This window comes from Bombina bombina, chromosome 5 (assembly GCF_027579735.1).
Source record: "Bombina bombina isolate aBomBom1 chromosome 5, aBomBom1.pri, whole genome shotgun sequence".
NCBI lineage: Eukaryota > Metazoa > Chordata > Amphibia > Anura > Bombinatoridae > Bombina > Bombina bombina.
This window is the reverse complement of record NC_069503.1, coordinates 1,032,471,285-1,032,490,431: the sequence shown is the minus strand read 5'-3', so window position 1 is coordinate 1,032,490,431 and position 19,147 is coordinate 1,032,471,285. Positions and strand designations below refer to the sequence as shown.

The 19,147-nt window shown below is 36.1% G+C and overlaps 1 protein-coding gene across 1 annotated transcript in view; it reads left to right on the top strand.

The window, feature by feature from the left end:
- Window positions 1-19,147, top strand: part of CSMD3 (CUB and Sushi multiple domains 3) — a 1,747,434-nt gene that overhangs the window by 1,574,079 nt on the left and 154,208 nt on the right. Inside the window, 3 exon segments of the mRNA XM_053715303.1 lie at window positions 4,588-4,761; window positions 5,171-5,344; window positions 6,363-6,536. Coding sequence (XP_053571278.1) covers window positions 4,588-4,761; window positions 5,171-5,344; window positions 6,363-6,536 — 522 coding nt within the window.

The following is a 19,147-nucleotide window of genomic DNA, read 5'->3' as shown; positions in this document are numbered from 1 at the left end:
CTTTTTTAATTTAGAATAGGGTAGGGAATTTTTTATTTTGGGGGGCTTTGTTATTTTATTAGGGGGCTTAGAGTAGGTGTAATTAGTTTAAAATTGTTGTAATATTTTTCTTATGTTTGTAAATATTTTTTTATTTTTTGTAACTTAGTTCTTTTTTATTTTTTGTACTTTAGATAGTTTATTTAATTGTATTTATTTGTAGGAATTGTGTTTAATTAATTTATTGATAGTGTAGTGTTAGGTTAATTGTAGGTAATTGTAGGTAGTTTATTTAATTATTTTATTGATAGGGTAGTGTTAGGTTTAATTATAACTTAGGTTAGGATTTATTTTACAGGTAAATTTGTTATTATTTTAACTAGGTAACTATTAAATAGTTCTTAACTATTTAATAGCTATTATACCTGGTTAAAATAATTACAAAGTTGCCTGTAAAATAAATATTAATCCTAAAATAGCTATAATATAATTATAATTTATATTGTAGCTATATTAGGATTTATTTTACAGGTAAGTATTTAGCTTTAAATAGGAATAAGTTATTTAATAAGAGTTAATTTATTTCGTTAGATAAATATTATATTTAACTTAGGGGGGTGTTAGTGTTAGGGTTAGACTTAGCTTTAGGGGTTAATCCATTTATTAGAATAGCGGTGAGCTCCGGTCGGCAGATTAGGGGTTAATAATTGAAGTTAGGTGTCGGCGATGTTAGGGAGGGCAGATTAGGGGTTAATACTATTTATGATAGGGTTAGTGAGGCGGATTAGGGGTTAATAACTTTATTATAGTAGCGCTCAGGTCCGCTCGGCAGATTAGGGGTTAATAAGTGTAGGCATGTGTCGGCGACGTTGTGGGGGGCAGGTTAGGGGTTAATAAATATAATATAGGGGTCGGCGGTGTTAGGGGTAGCAGATTAGGGGTACATAGGGAGAACGTAGGTTGCGGCGGTTTACGGAGCGGCAGATTAGGGGTTAAAAAAAATATGCAGGGGTCAGCGATAGCGGGGGCGGCAGATTAGGGGTTAATAAGTGTAAGGGTAGGGGTGTTTAGACTCGGGGTACATGTTAGGGTGTTAGGTGCAGACGTAGGAAGTGTTTCCCCATAGGAAACAATGGGGCTGCGTTAGGAGCTGAACGCTGCTTTTTTGCAGGTGTTAGGTTTTTTTTCAGCTCAAACAGTCCCATTGTTTCCTATGGGAGAATCGTGCACGAGCACGTTTTTGAGGCCGGCCGCGTCCGTAAGCAACTCTGGTATCGAGAGTTGCATTTGCGGTAAAAATTCTCTACGCTCCTTTTTTGGAGCCTAACGCAGCATTTGTTTGAACTCTCGATACCAGAGTTAATTTTATGGTGCGGCCAGAAAAAAGCCCGCGGAGCGTTAACAGCCCTTTTACCGCCGAACTCCAAATCTAGGCCTGTATTTCTTTAGGTTCAATTGCTTTGCAAACAACATATTAAACGAATAATTGCAAAATGTTAGTACTTATATTAAGAGAAAAAATACATTTTTAAAAATGATAGGCCCCAGACAAAAGTGGAACCACTTTTTATTATTTCAAAACAACTAATCTGTGCTAAAGGCACAAATTAAATAATGAAGGGACATTCTAGCATACATTTAAATGTTCTCTTTTATAAAAGCATTTTATTTTAATCAAACACCCCATTTTTACTTATATTTAGTAGCGTGCTGGGGGACGAGAAGGCCCATCAACAGAGCACAAGGCAGCATTTGCTGCTGGAATTTAACATAGCACAATCAATAAGTTGTGCAGCCCCACCACTTTTAGATTGTTGGTACCTTTGCCATCTGATGATTATTGCTGACCCTGGCATGGACTTTGGCTTTGATCTGTTTTACCCTTGGTACTTCTGCAATTTGCTTATCTGTTGCTGACCCTGTGTCACCTAGAGCGCTTTTATCCCCTGGTACTTGAAATCATCGCCCTACCTGGTATTGCCCTAAGCTTTGACTGTGACTGTTATTTACCATCCTTCAATCTCCTTATCTGGGGCCTAGTGATATTCACAGCTGTGGGATTTTCTAACTATAATTCCAATTGGCACTGGGGTAAGAAGACTACTGGCCAGGAAATTGGAATGGTAGCTGGGATATCTCTGGAGGCTTGATAATTATAAGTCTACTGGACACTTTTCTGTGTCAGAGAAAAAAGATTCTCAAGGAAGTGCTTTGCTAATAAATACTGATATAAACCACAGAATGTCTGGTGCATTTCAACGCTTTAGTAGCATGCAAAAGAATAATCATCCTGACATCCTTTAAATGCTGTCAAGAACATTAGGTGCACAAAATTCCCATTTCTTTACACTTTGTGCATAAGAATTATAATCAACAGAGATATCTACATGGGTATAGTTGGAGCTTAAAAAGTGTCTTGTTACAATGTTTCAAAATATCCCCAACCCAAAGTAGTATCTTCTTTCTGACAGCAATGTTAATTGCCTGCTTGTCCCTAGAGATAGTAGAGAATCTAACATCAAATTTTGACTTTGGTAAGCAGAACTCTTATTAGCGTGGCACTGCACCTAGATTGGATTATTTGGCATACAAAATAAAACCTCTGTAAGTCTTTAAGGTAATCTTTTAACTCTATGGTGCTGGCCTATGACTTGGTGTTTTTCAATTTAGCTGAAAGGTTTTGATGTGACAAGTTTCAAGCTGCAACTGTATAAATGCTTATATTGTTTGGGACTTCTGAACTTGCAGAGATTTTGTTCGCATATAATGGTGAATAAAGTGTACACATAATATTTAAGCTATACTTTTTCACATGGTGTATTGAACTGGGTGATTACAGTTAGCAATAACAACAAGCATTTTTCAGAAAGGCGATCATTCTTTTTATTTTTATTTCTACATAAATATCTATTTCCTTGTGGATGCATTTTTTCCCTGCTAAATCTCTTTGTTCATTTTTACCACTGTGATTATATTGTATCTAAGCCTCTGCTGACTGGCCCCTTATTTCAGTTCTTTTGACAGACTTGCATTTTAGCCAATCAGTGCTGACTCCTTGCTAACTCCACGTGTGTGAACATAATGTTATCTATATGACACACATGAACTGACACCCTCTAGTTGTGCAAAACTATCAAAATGCATTCAGATAAGAGGCGGTCTTCAAAGCCTAAGAAATTAGCATATGAGCCTCCTAGATGTAGTGTTCAACTAAGAATACCAATAGAACTAAGCAAAATTGATGATAAAAGTAAATTGAAAGTTGTTTAAAATTACGTGCCCTATCTGTTTCATGAAAATGTATTTTTGACTAGACTGTCCCTTTAATGCGTGTGATGGTAAATAGAGATCGACTGGTGAAAGCAAACAAGAACAAAATACTACAGAGATGGATAGAGGAATCAGTTTGGCTATCTTGTATCTTGACAACCTCTAAAGATTCTATAACATAACTCATTTAGCTGTGATAGTTGTATGGGAAACAGCCACTTTTGATGGCAAAAATAATAGCGCTATGGAGTCTGGTGGCATATTACAAGTAAACTATAAAAATAATAACAAAAACAATATTAATACCAGTAAAATCCAGAAGGTAATTCCAAATGTGTTATATTTCCTTCTTAATTCTAATTTGAATTTATTATTATAGTAGCCTTATGCATATTCAGGCATTTCAAAGTTTTTAACGTGTTTGTCATTACCAAACCAATTAAATATCTCTTCCATAGTCTTACCAACCTTTATGTAAAGTATTGCTTACCTACTATCATCCAATATAAGATCATCACCTCTTATTCTATTATTCTGTTCATCTTCCATTAATATTCAAATTTCTCACGAAAAAACTGTGATTGTCAAACCTATCCTCAAATTCATCTTGTCTCAACCCTAGAAATGCTTAGCTTTGCCCTTTGAGTATCCAAATTCTACTACCAGGACACCAGGGGCTTGGGCCCTTATTCTTGATTTCAAGTTAAAATATTCAAGCATTGATACTTTTTTAAAATTTAAGTTTACCTTCTATTTCTTTATGGGAACTGCATTCTTTTCAAATTGCCCCACAGTCAGCAAGTCAGTCTTTCTGTATATTGAGATTAATTTCAGGTTTTTGATGCTGGCATAACATATATTTAAAACATTTCCAGGCTATACTTTGTAAAAGTTACTACCCATATGATGTCACTCAATGGAGTCACTGTGTAGTAGTAACAGGATTAAACAGATATTTGCATACATATAAAACAATACATATCTTTTTCTAACTTACTAATCATTTTAAGTTTTATTACTCGTTTGTGTTACTATTATCAGTCTAAAAGAGGTGATATGTGAGTTTTAAAGACCCAATTTATAGATTTAAACAGCATAAATACATATTCCTTATAGAAACATAAAAGTCAAAATTAATCTTTCATTATCCAGATAGAACATTCATTTTTGAGAGACATCATTTACTTCTATTATCAGATTTACATTGTTCTCTTGCTATCCTTTATTTTAAAGCACACTTAAGCAGGATTAGGAGTAGCAATTCATATTTAATTGTGCTCTTCATACAGTATTAATGATAGAACATATTTGAGTGTAATGTGTAATTGTTTTTTACAGATATTTCATGTGGAGATCTTTCTATACCGCCCAATGGAAAAAAAATTGGAACTCAGACAACATTTGGATCGACAGCAATATTTACATGTGATACCGGATATATGCTTGTAGGCTCTGCTGTGAGGGAATGTTTATCTTCTGGACTGTGGAGTGGAACAGAAACTAAGTGCCTAGGTATTTCAAAAAAACTTTTTTTTTGTATTTTAATTAGTATTCTGCTCTTTCCTATAGATTATAGACCACTTTTAGGGAGCAATGTTCTTTTAAAGACAGTAATTGCTTTACTTTTGCATTGAATACAAATTATATGTATTAATTGTTGAATAGTTATAGCTTTGAAAATTGATTGTACTTTAATTATAATTTAGATTTCAAATTACTTATAAATGCACCAGTAAAAAATGATTTGGGTAAACAAACGTTATGATAGCTAACATTGCATAGTATAAAAACGTTAACATATTGGACATTTCAATTATTGGAAAATGATACCCAGTACTGCAAAGTAAATGGACAGTATATGTAAATCAATGATATTCAAAATTATAAAATTATGTTTTGTTTTAAATTTAATTTCTTACAGCTGGTCACTGTGGAACCCCTGAATTAATTGTCAATGGCCAAGTTATAGGTGATAATTATGGTTATAGAGACACTATTGTGTACCAGTGTAATCCTGGTTTTCGGTTGATTGGTTCTTCTGTTCGAATATGTCAACAAGATCATAACTGGTCAGGTCAGCTGCCCGCCTGTGTGCGTAAGTAGTCATTTATTATATTTGCATAGCATTTTGATTTTATATAATGTCTTACAATGTCAATAACATTTCATAAAGTGACAATATACATTTCAAGGCTAGGAATAACAATACACTGTAGTGATCATAAGAGATTTGACTCAGTGTAAACACAGCATGGGTGATATAATAAATTAGGATATTGCATATTGATTATACTAAACAATCTTTTGAATTCAGAACACATTTTTCATTTTATTTGGACACCTCATGAGATTTTCTGCTTCTAAACTACAGTACAACAGCTGTCTCATGAAAATATTCATGAGAACTGATACTGTGAAGGCCATTCAACCAATAAATCTGCATTGACAGCAAACACCGTTAGCCAAAAATGTTCTATCAACTATTTATCTTATATATAAACTTAAATTGATTCATCCAAAATTTGTTTCTTTAATGAATACATAATTTACACACACTGCAGGCAAATATATACATGCTCACATTCATATTCCATATCAGTATTTGCTGTGATAACTATTAGCAAAAGATTTTTTTCAAATGATTGTATATAGTGCCTTTGGTGATTCTACTGATTTTTTTGTTTCATTTTTGTTTCATTATCCAACAAAACTAGCAGTTACTGATTCAACATTTTCTGCAAGTTCCATTGGAACCAGTAGCTACTGATTACATCATCAGCTATATAATGATAAAGTCATCAGTGGCTCTTGCTGGGTCAGTTAGAACTGCAGGACATTGGAAGTTTAAGGAACACGTGCATATACTGAATAAAGATGGTACTAAAATGAAGAGAATATATATATGGTACTATTCCTATATAGTTTTATTAATAGCATTTTCATAGATTTAGAATTGTGTGTGTTTCTTTTCAGATATATACAACCAAAGGTATCACATGTTTTTATAACACCCTTTATAAAAATACTGGGTACAGTTACTTTTAGTATTGCACTTTACATATATCATGAGGTAATCAATTTCTCTATTTTTTCTTTTACTAATTATATGACAGCTATTAGCTGTGGACATCCTGGGAGTCCAATTTATGGAAGAACAAGTGGGAATGGATTTAACTACAATGATGTTGTTACGTTCTCTTGTAACACTGGATACGTGATGCAAGGACCAACACGGGCACAGTGCCAGTCCAACCGGCAATGGAGTCATCCTCCTCCAATATGTAAAGGTAAGGTTGTTTGTTTATTCGGTAAAGGTGTCATTCATTTAGGGTTTTAAAATTAATTCAAAGAATACAGGAAAATTTGTGATATTTCTTCCATTCATCTGAATTTGAAATCTTTTAGTTTTCAAATGTTTCCCAAATAAATCATATCACCAAGTTCATGGAGAAGAGTATGCACATACAATGCCTATTGTTGAATCAGCAGATAATTGTACACACCTTAACATGTATTACTGATATTCGTATTGTTGAAGCAAGTATATGCCTTATGTTAAGGAGATACAGAAAAAACTTCTATTTAGGAGTGTAAGCTTGGTGATAACACATATCAACTGTATCTATGCACCTATGTAACATGCGGTGTCATATATATATATATATATATATATATATATATATATGTGTGTGTGTTTTTGGTGAATTATAATCAATACATAAATAGACCTTCAATATCCTTTGTTGCTTTGTATGAAAGCAAAAACTAAGCACTCACTGGGCAAAGCAAGAAAAAGTTTTTATTAAGGGGACAATCCATTTATCAAAGAACATCAGCAAGAATTTTGTGGAAAATTCGTTCGTAGCCAGTATCCGTAAACAACAGTATAATTAGTAGTCTGATGGTGTAAACATTCCAAACAGGAACCCCACAGTTGCGGATAACACCAAACAAACCTGTAAATACGTGTAACATCCAGTTATAAAAGAACAAAGGACTCACCACACTTTTCCGAAGCCCACCGTAAAGGTACAAATACCTAAGTTCGCAGTCCACATTCAAATTCTTGCAAGTAGCTTGAAATCTGCGTAGCAATTCTCAGTGTGTAGTGGGCTTCACCGTGCCGCCTCTGTAACACACCTGTTTAGTGCAAGGTGTGAGACTGCTCCAAGCTCCGGTGCTGCTGGGGCTCTCCAGAACCCGTAAGATTCAAATAGAATTATCAAAAGCAAACAAACAGTTCACAGTTCCGATGCAAGGAAAGGCAGGGAGAGATATCGGTAATTAAAATAATATATATTTATTTATACTTGCATTAAAAATGTTGACAAGGCACAGCAAACAAAAAGGACTTCGGCTGACGCGTTTCCTGCCTTAACGGCAGTTCATCAGAGCACAAAATTCAGTGTTACCAGCAGGTGTTTAATCAGGTATGGGTCTGAACCTCCACCAATCATAGTAAGCAAATTCAGTGCAAAAGTTAACCCTATAATTACTCCGGTTAAAATAAACACCCAAGTTAACTTTCTTACTTATGCGGTTAACACTGTAATAATATCACAAACAACATTGCTTAAAACTAAAAACATATATACCTATAAAATACTATAACTACCTGGAAACAATATAAAATATCACGAAAAAAATATCTTTTATATTTTATCTTTTCGTTACACACTCTAAATAAGATACAGGTAGAGCACACAACAGCAAATGCAACACTGTAGCTATCAAAATATACAAAGTCAAATGCAACTTAGTGTAAATGAGCAAGTGCATAAGCTGTCTAATGCGTTCCTAACCTGTAAATATCGAGTGAAAACACAGAATTATATATTCAAAAGAATTGTTCACTGTGGTTCATTTGTTGAAGAGCAGTAAAAGATAGTTTATCACAATAATAATAAAGGATACACCTATTCTCATATGAACCTTACTTAATTCAGCAGTTAATAATCTCATCCTAAAGGCATCACAATGACTTGTAATATCGAATTAAATTAAATCAAGTAAGGATTGATTTGGCAGCAAAACAGATTATATTGCAATAAGTCACATAAAGGCACGAGCCAACCTACTAAATGTTTACCTATCAATATACAATTTGATATCACTAATTTTATTAATACCCATGGGGCTTCCAGTTTTGAGGGTGTAGATCCAAAAAACTTCCCGCTTGGCGAGAGCTTTGTATCTATCCCCACCTCTCATACCTAACTTGACCTGTTCAATACCTTGAAACTTAAACACACTGAACTTATCATTATGTGAAAAGAAGTGTTTCGCAACAGGAGTTTTTGGCTCCTCAGCCTCTAGGGACAAAAGATGCTCACGTATTCTATCTTTAAGACCCCTAGAGGTGAGACCAACATATTGAAAATTACATTGTGTGCACGTAATGAGGTATATTACAAAATTTGAGCTGCAGTTTATTCTCTCACGTATTTTGTATGTTAAACTTGTGGTGCTAGAGGAAAAAGTGTCCCCAGTTAATGCATAATCACAACTTTTACATGGTTTAACTCCACACTTATAGAAACCTACCCTACCAGGTAGCCAGCTTTCCACTCTACTATTGCTGTTACTCTTTGAACTGAAATTTTTAGCAACCATATCACCTATTGTTTCTGATCTACTAGAAATAAAATTACAATTTTTACTGACTAATTTCAGATCCTCATCTCTCTCCAGTAGGGGTAACCTTCTTCTGATGATGTTGCAGATATAATTATATTGTCTGCTGTATTTAGTTATAAAATTAATGCCACGCTGATTACACATTTTGTTATTCCTATTCTTGTTTTTATTATTATCAGCAAGCAGGCTCTTCCTATCCATATCTGCAATCTTGAAGGACATATCACTAAGGCCTAGATTTAGAGTTCGGCGGTAGCCGTCAAAACCAGCGTTAGAGGCTCCTAACGCTGGTTTTGGGCGCCCGCTGTTATTTGGAGTCAGTGATTAAAGGGTCTAACGCTCACTTTACAGCCGCGACTTTTCCATACCGCAGATCCCCCTATGCCATTTGCGTAGCCTATCTTTTCAATGGGATCTTCCTAACGCCGGTATTTAGAGTCGTTTCTGCAGTGAGCGTTAGAGCTCTAACGACAAGATTCCAGCCGCCTGAAAATAGCAGGAGTTAAGAGCTTTCTGGCTAACGCCGGTTTATAAAGCTCTTAACTACTGTACCCTAAAGTACACTAACACCCATAAACTACCTATGTACCCCTAAACCGAGGTCCCCCCACATCGCCGCCACTCGATTAAAATGTTTAACCCCTAATCTGCCGACCGCCACCTACGTTATACTTATGTACCCCTAATCTGCTGCCCCTAACACCGCCGACCCCTGTATTATATCTATTAACCCCTAACTTGCCCCCCACAACGTCGCCGCAAGCTACTTAAAATAATTAACCCCTAATCTTCCGACCGCAAATCGCCGCCACCTACGTTATCCCTATGTACCCCTAATCTGCTACCCCTAACATCGCCGACCCCTATGTTATATTTATTAACCCCTAATCTGCCCCCCACAACGTCGCCGACACCTGCCTACACTTATTAACCCCTAATCTGCCGAGCGGACCTGAGCGCTACTATAATAAAGTTATTAACCCCTAATCCGCCTCACTAACCCTATCATAAATAGTATTAACCCCTAATCTGCCCTCCCTAACATCGCCGACACCTACCTTCAATTATTAACCCCTAATCTGCCGACCGGAGCTCACCGCTATTCTAATAAATGTATTAACCCCTAAAGCTAAGTCTAACCCTAACACTAACACCCCCCTAAGTTAAATATAATTTTTATCTAACGAAATAAATTAACTCTTATTAAATAAATAATTCCTATTTAAAGCTAAATACTTACCTGTAAAATACATCCTAATATAGCTACAATATAAATTATAATTATATTATAGCTATTTTAGGATTAATATTTATTTTACAGGCAACTTTGTAATTATTTTAACCAGGTACAATAGCTATTAAATAGTTAAGAACTATTTAATAGTTACCTAGTTAAAATAATAACAAATTTACCTGTAAAATAAATCCTAACCTAAGATATAATTAAACCTAACACTACCCTATCAATAAAATAATTAAATAAACTACCTACAATTACCTACAATTAACCTAACACTACACTATCAATAAATTAATTAAACACAATTGCTACAAATAAATAAAATTAAATAAACTATCTAAAGTACAAAAAATAAAAAAGAACTAAGTTACAGAAAATAATAAAATATTTACAAACATAAGAAAAATATTACAACAATTTTAAACTAATTACACCTACTCTAAGCCCCCTAATAAAATAACAAAGCCCCCCAAAATAAAAAATTCCCTACCCTATTCTAAAATACAAATATTACAAGCTCTTTTACCTTACCAGCCCTGAACAGGGCCCTTTGCGGGGCATGCCCCAAGAATTTCAGCTCTTTTGCCTGTAAAAAAAAACATACAATACCCCCCCCCAACATTACAACCCACCACCCACATACCCCTAATCTAACCCAAACCCCCCTTAAATAAACCTAACACTACCCCCCTGATGATCTTCCTACCTTGTCTTCACCATGCCAGGTTCACCGATCCGTCCTGGCTCCAAGATCTTCATCCAACCCAAGCGGGGGCTAGACATCCACTGAAGAAGTCCAGAAGAGGGTCCAAAGTCTTCCTCCTATCCGGCAAGAAGAGGACATCCGGACCGGCAAACATCTTCTCCAAGCGGCATCTTCTATCTTCTTCCATCCGATGACGACCGGCTCCATCTTGAAGACCTCCAGCGCGGATCCATCCTCTTCTTCCGACGACTAGATGACGAATGACGGTTCCTTTAAGGGACGTCATCCAAGATGGCGTCCCTCGAATTCCGATTGGCTGATAGGATTCTATCAGCCAATCGGAATTAAGGTAGGAATTTTCTGATTGGCTGATGGAATCAGCCAATCAGAATATAGTTCAATCCGATTGGCTGATCCAATCAGCCAATCAGATTGAGCTCGCATTCTATTGGCTGATCGGAACAGCCAATAGAATGCGAGCTCAATCTGATTGGCTGATTGGATCAGCCAATCGGATTGAACTTGATTCTGATTGGCTGATTCCATCAGCCAATCAGAAAATTCCTACCTTAATTCCGATTGGCTGATAGAATCCTATCAGCCAATCGGAATTCGAGGGACGCCATCTTGGATGACGTCCCTTAAAGGAACCGTCATTCGTCGTCTAGTCGTCGGAAGAAGAGGATGGATCCGCGCTGGAGGTCTTCAAGATGGAGCCGGTCGTCATCGGATGGAAGAAGATAGAAGATGCCGCTTGGAGAAGATGTTTGCCGGTCCGGATGTCCTCTTCTTGCCGGATAGGAGGAAGACTTTGGACCCTCTTCTGGACTTCTTCAGTGGATGTCTAGCCCCCGCTTGGGTTGGATGAAGATCTTGGAGCCAGGACGGATCGGTGAACCTGGCATGGTGAAGACAAGGTAGGAAGATCATCAGGGGGGTAGTGTTAGGTTTATTTAAGGGGGGTTTGGGTTAGATTAGGGGTATGTGGGTGGTGGGTTGTAATGTTGGGGGGGGGGTATTGTATGTTTTTTTTTACAGGCAAAAGAGCTGAAATTCTTGGGGCATGCCCCGCAAAGGGCCCTGTTCAGGGCTGGTAAGGTAAAAGAGCTTGTAATATTTGTATTTTAGAATAGGGTAGGGAATTTTTTATTTTGGGGGGCTTTGTTATTTTATTAGGGGGCTTAGAGTAGGTGTAATTAGTTTAAAATTGTTGTAATATTTTTCTTATGTTTGTAAATATTTTATTATTTTCTGTAACTTAGTTCTTTTTTATTTTTTGTACTTTAGATAGTTTATTTAATTTTATTTATTTGTAGCAATTGTGTTTAATTAATTTATTGATAGTGTAGTGTTAGGTTAATTGTAGGTAATTGTAGGTAGTTTATTTAATTATTTTATTGATAGGGTAGTGTTAGGTTTAATTATATCTTAGGTTAGGATTTATTTTACAGGTAAATTTGTTATTATTTTAACTAGGTAACTATTAAATAGTTCTTAACTATTTAATAGCTATTGTACCTGGTTAAAATAATTACAAAGTTGCCTGTAAAATAAATATTAATCCTAAAATAGCTATAATATAATTATAATTTATATTGTAGCTATATTAGGATTTATTTTACAGGTAAGTATTTAGCTTTAAATAGGAATCATTTATTTAATAAGAGTTAATTTATTTCGTTAGATAAAAATTATATTTAACTTAGGGGGGTGTTAGTGTTAGGGTTAGACTTAGCTTTAGGGGTTAATACATTTATTAGAATAGCGGTGAGCTCCGGTCGGCAGATTAGGGGTTAATAATTGAAGGTAGGTGTCGGCGATGTTAGGGAGGGCAGATTAGGGGTTAATACTATTTATGATAGGGTTAGTGAGGCGGATTAGGGGCTAATAACTTTATTATAGTAGCGCTCAGGTCCGCTCGGCAGATTAGGGGTTAATAAGTGTAGGCAGGTGTCGGCGACGTTGTGGGGGGCAGATTAGGGGTTAATAAATATAACATAGGGGTCGGCGATGTTAGGGCAGCAGATTAGGGGTACATAGGGATAACGTAGGTGGCGGCGGTTTACGGAGCGGCAGATTAGGGGTTAAAAGTGTAATGCAGGGGTCAGCGATAGCGGGGGCGGCAGATTAGGGGTTAATAAGTGTAAGGTTAGGGGTGTTTAGACTCGGGGTACATGTTAGAGTGTTAGGTGCAGACGTAGGAAGTGTTTCCCCATAGGAAACAATGGGGCTGCGTTAAGAGCTGAACGCTGCTTTTTTGCAGGTGTTAGGTTTTTTTTCAGCTCAAACTGCCCCATTGTTTCCTATGGGAGAATCGTGCACGAGCACGTTTTTGATGCCGGCCGCGTCCGTAAGCAACTCTGGTATCGAGAGTTGCATTTGCGGTAAATATGCTCTACGCTCCTTTTTTGGAGCCTAACGCAGCATTTGTTTGAACTCTCGATACCAGAGTTAAATTTATGATGCGGCCAGAAAAAAACCCGCGGAGCGTTAACAGCCCTTTTACCGCCGAACTCCAAATCTAGGCCTAAGATTTTTATGATCATAACCTCTATCGACCAAACGCAATGTAAGGTCATTAGCATGTCTCCAATAGTCCTCCAGGCTAGTACAATTTCGTCGTAACCTCATATACTGACCTTTAGGTATACCTCTTTTTAAGTGATTAGGGTGTAAAGAGTCAGCTCGCAAGATGGTATTCCCTGATAATTTTTTTCTAAAAACCTCAGTAGTTAAAGCAAGGTCAGTATGACCTATGAGTACATCTAGATAGGGTATATTGTCTGAGGAAGCACTGTAGGTAAATCCAAGGTTGCTAGAATTATCATTCAGATATTTAACAAAATTAGATAACTCATCATCAGTGCCTCCCCACACAATCAGAATGTCATCTATATATCTAGTATATAGTTTAATGTAGTTTCTATAGACGTTCCCTTCACCAAAGATTTTCCAAATCTCAAAATCTGCAAGAAATAGGTTCGCATACGAGGGGGCAAATTTTGCCCCTATCGCTGTTCCCCTTAACTGTAAGAAAAACTTCCCATTGAAAACAAAATAGTTATGGTTAAGCAAAAATGTTATCGCCTGCAAAATAAATTCCATCAATTTATTGTCATATCCAGAATATCTTTCTAACATTCTCTTAATAGAACAAATACCTAGCTCATGAGGGATACAAGAGTACAACGATATCGCATCAATCGTTGCAAATTTGTAACCCTCTTTCCATTGAAAATCCTGTATTTGTCTAAGTAGATGTTTAGTGTCTCTAAGGAAGCCTGGTAGAGACTGCACTATGGGCTGCAGTTGAGCATCAACCCATTCACCCAACCTTTCCCCCAGGGAGCCAATAGCTGAAATAATTGGTCTCCCTGGGGGATTAGTAAGTGACTTTGGCAAATATTTAAATATTGGTATTCTCGGATACTCAACATAAATATATTCCATTACTTTATCAGTAAGTATCGCATTTTCCAAGGCTAGATCTAATAAATGTCTCAGCTCTCTTTGAAATTTGATTGTTGGATTGAATGTAAGCTTCCTATAGATTAATGTGTCATCCAATTGTCTATAAGCCTCACTGATGTAATCCGCTTTATCTAAGATTACGATAGAGCCTCCCTTATCTGAGCTAACTATCACCAAATCTGGATTTCTTGTGAGTTTTTCCAAAGCACAGATTTCATTCTTATTTAAATTTCTATGTTTCACATTACCATTAACCTTACTATTCTCTGTTCTTTCTGACAACTCAATTAGGTCTTGTTCCAAAATCGAATGAAACAATTCTATGACATCATTTCTTGCATGGACTGGATAAAAATTGCTAGGTACAGTTTTCCTCACAGACTGTTGTTTATCACATACATCTGTTAGATTACTTCCATCCTGCAATGCACAAAGGGACACAATATCACATAGTTCCTCAAAATTACATGTGTCACTCAGAACTTGTGTGTTCGAAGGTGCAGTAGCAGGCTGGATAGTTTCCACAGAGCCTCTGAAATGTTTATTCAGAGTAATTTTATGAATAAATTTATTTATATCTAATATCGTGTCAAACAAATTGAAATCCCTAGTGGGAGAAAAACCAAGTCCCTTAGATAGTACAGCAATTTCATTAGAGTCCAGTGCAGTAGTTGATAGATTGATTACTTGTTGTCTTTGTGACCCTTCCTCTTCCACTGGGCCCTGCGGCTCGGATACCTCGGTACAGCTGCTACAGTCTCTATGTTTTCTCCTGGGACTCTTGTCTTTTCTTAGTTTTTTCCTTTTTCCCTTGTATTGTCCATCAAGGTTACCCCGTTTTTTGATCTAGCACCCCCCTCAATCTCAGCCGATGTAGACATCCTGATAGGTGTAGAGGTTGTGGGTAATGTAGCCCCTACGGTGGCAGCCGATGTAGAACTAATTTCACTGGGACCGGTGGTATTTTCAAAGCTGGAAAAAGTGACCCTTTTCTGATTCTTGCTTTTGTTACCATCATTATTAATGTCACCTTTATTGATCGACTTTTGTTTCCTCCTTTGTATCCGTCTCTCATTGACCCAGCTATAAACAACTCCTAGATCGTAATCTTTAGTGTCTCTTTCATATTTTTTGAATTTGTTGTCAGACAATTCAATGCTCAATTTATCCAATACTTCATCCAGTTGACTCTGATAATGAATCAGCTTCTCATCATCTTTAAATGACTCCAATTGTTTATCCAATAAATCTATTTCCAACAGGGTGCAATCTCTCTGATCTTTTTTAAATTTTACTAGCTTCTCCATCAAAATTAAAGAGCAATCTGTCAGGGACTGATTCCAAGAAAGCATAAACTCAGGAAAGTCCTTGTGAAAAGCTGGGAACTTCTTTAGTCTCAAACCCCTTGGTATTTTCTTTTCATCCAGATAATGCTCCAAAAACTCTATGTCCCACCATAATTTCAACTCTTTGATGTGTATTTTTTCTTTGTTGACAGTGTTCCCAAATCTAATTTAGTTTCAACATTTGCTGTGCCTTTAAATAGTTTCTCCGATCTCTCCCTCCTCAATGTATCATTGACAGCAGCCATTTTAAATGTATAATTAACACTTCAGATGTTTACTTAGAATATACTGTGACAAATTTCCACTGGAGATAGAAAATAATGTACCAAAGAACATCAGCAAGAATTTTGTGGAAAATTCGTTCGTAGCCAGTATCCGTAAACAACAGTATAATTAGTAGTCTGATGGTGTAAACATTCCAAACAGGAACCCCACAGTTGCGGATAACACCAAACAAACCTGTAAATACGTGTAACATCCAGTTATAAAAGAACAAAGGACTCACCACACTTTTCCGAAGCCCACCGTAAAGGTACAAATACCTAAGTTCGCAGTCCACATTCAAATTCTTGCAAGTAGCTTGAAATCTGCGTAGCAAGATTATTAACTGCTGAATTAAGTAAGGTTCATATGAGAATAGGTGTATCCTTTATTATTATTGTGATAAACTATCTTTTACTGCTCTTCAACAAATGTCCCACAGTGAACAATTCTTTTGAATATATAATTCTGTGTTTTCACTCGAAATTTACAGGTTAGGAACACATTAGACAGGTTATGCACTTGCTCATTTACACTAAGTTGCATTTGACTTTGTATATTTTGATAGCTACAGTGTTGCATTTGCTGTCGTGTGCTCTACCTGTATCTTATTTAGAGTGTGTAACGAAAAGATAAAATATAAAAGATATTTTTTTCGTGATATTTTATATTGTTTCCAGGTAGTTATAGTATTTTATAGGTATATATGTTTTTAGTTTTAAGCAATGTTGTTTGTGATATTATTACAGTGTTAACCGCATTAGTAAGAAAGTTAACTTGGGTGTTTATTTTAACCGGAGTAATTATAGGGTTAACTTTTGCACTGAATTTGCTTACTATGATTGGTGGAGGTTCAGACCCATACCTGATTAAACACCTGCTGGTAACACTGAATTTTGTGCTCTGATGAACTGCCGTTAAGGCAGGAAACGCGTCAGCCGAAGTCCTTTTTGTTTGCTGTGCCTTGTCAACATTTTTAATGCAAGTATAAATAAATATATATTATTTTAATTACCGATATCTCTCCCTGCCTTTCCTTGCATCGGAACTGTGAACTGTTTGTTTGACAATCCATTTATGTTGTGTTGTGATAAAATAACATATCAGCCAAGTCAATATGTTTTAAACAAATTAAGATCCTTCTTCTACAATTATTTCAATAACCAAGTGCCATCCACCATTTGCCTTATTTGGCTAGCCGCTGTCATAAAGTTAGTATAACAATGCACTGTTTTGCTGCTGTTATCAGCTAAAGCCAATTAGAGACAGATATGTAGCAGGATTAACATTGAGAAGAATATTGCAGACTTGTTTCTTTATGCATAACTAAAAATGTATATAACAATCTAAAGGAGTTTGCTGTCCCTTTAATAGTTTGCTATACTTTTAATATCACAACTATGTGATTTGTAATTGCGTCTTCCCCATCTTTGACAGAGGTTGTCCTGATATCTTACACTTTGCCAGCAGGAATATGTTTCAGAGGAAGACATGACATTTTCCTAATATAATTTGGTAAACAAGCTGCTTATGCAAATAAATCCCTTTCTCTCTGATTCCGAGGCAAGAACTGTATTGTTAGGGATTAGATGTGTTTCTCTTTGATTCCCACAAAAATGTACTGAAAATGGAAATATATTTTAAAGGTGCACTGGATATGTATTTATTTGTTTTAACTTTCTGACTGTACTTACATTATTTTACATAATATATTTATTATGCAAATGTTGTATTACCAATAATTTTGATATATACATAAGAGCATCTTGGGGTATAGTATTTGGATAACTTTACAAAAGATTAAATATGTTTGTCATGAAAAAAAAGCTGTTGAAAACTTAAAAGGAAACTAAAATGAAGTGTATGTTTGTGTACACCTGATACCTAAATGTGGTTTACTTTTTCATTTATACACAGTAATATTACATGTAATACATGTTCACTTTTAGAGGTCAATTTATTATTGTGAGGATGGACATGATACGATGTAGTGTATCATGTCCGCCGCACATCGATAAATGCCGACAGCATACACCGCCTCCTGCAGGGGACGTCAATCAACCCGATTGTATTTGATCGGGTTGATTTCTGTTCACCGGCTCAGAGCAGGCGGACAGGTTATGGAGAAGCGTACGGAGCTTGATAAACTTGACATAACATTGTTGAGTCTGTCAGATTACACAGAAACCAGGATATTAAAGTAATGGTAAACTCTCCCCTTTTTAAAATCAGATCCTGAATGTTAATGATATTTAGATGGAGTTTAGTTAATCAGTTGTAACAAAAAAGTGCTATAACTTACTTTTTAATATAGATGTAAATTTCATTATTTTTTTTAGCTAATGGTTTGAATTGTTCTCCAGTCAGTGCTATAGCTAAAACAAAAGTGCCATAGGGGGAGTGCACTGTTTGGACAACAATTCAAAGCTGTGGAAATCAATAAGTGAAAAATCGCTCCACTCATGTGTAGTTAAATGGACAGGTCAAAAAGGTCAAAACTGAAATGTGCATTGGTGCATTTACATTTTAAATAGATGCATTTTTGCAATATACTTCCATTAGCAAAAATAATTCTAGTAAAAGTTATTACAACTTTTCAGCAGCATACACACATATGCTGTGAGAGCCTGTGCAGCAGTATTCAAACACCACACCTTGTCAGAGAGTCAGCAGTGGCTTGTATGATCCAAATTAAGTCTTCACAGACACAATACCCATCACTCACAGCTCTCTGAGCACAGGCCATCAAAACATATAGGCATTTGCCACTGAAAAATAGTATTAACTTTTACAAGAAGCATTTTTGCTTATGTAAGTATAACGCAAAAATGCTTTTATTTAAAATGTAAATGTACCAATGAATGTTTCAGTTTCAACCTTTCTATCCCTTTAACCCCTTATGCAATTTGGATGTAGATCTACGTCATGCAGTACATAGTCTATTGTGCCAAATAACATTGATCTTCGTACGGCATGCTGGAAGCCCAAGCATTCTTGGTTGTCAAGTGATAACCAAGACATGCTGCTTGTGGGCTTCCAACATCTGACTTCATATGGTAACGGAACACAATCGGTGCTGTTACCATATGAAGGCAGATTGCCAGATCGTTACAGAGAGTGACACAGTAGGTATCAGGCATGTGGGAGGGATCAGGAAGGTGGGAGGTGTCAGATCAGAGGGTTATCCCTACAATGCAATACTATTACCCTTACCAGCTAACTAATGAACCCCTTAAC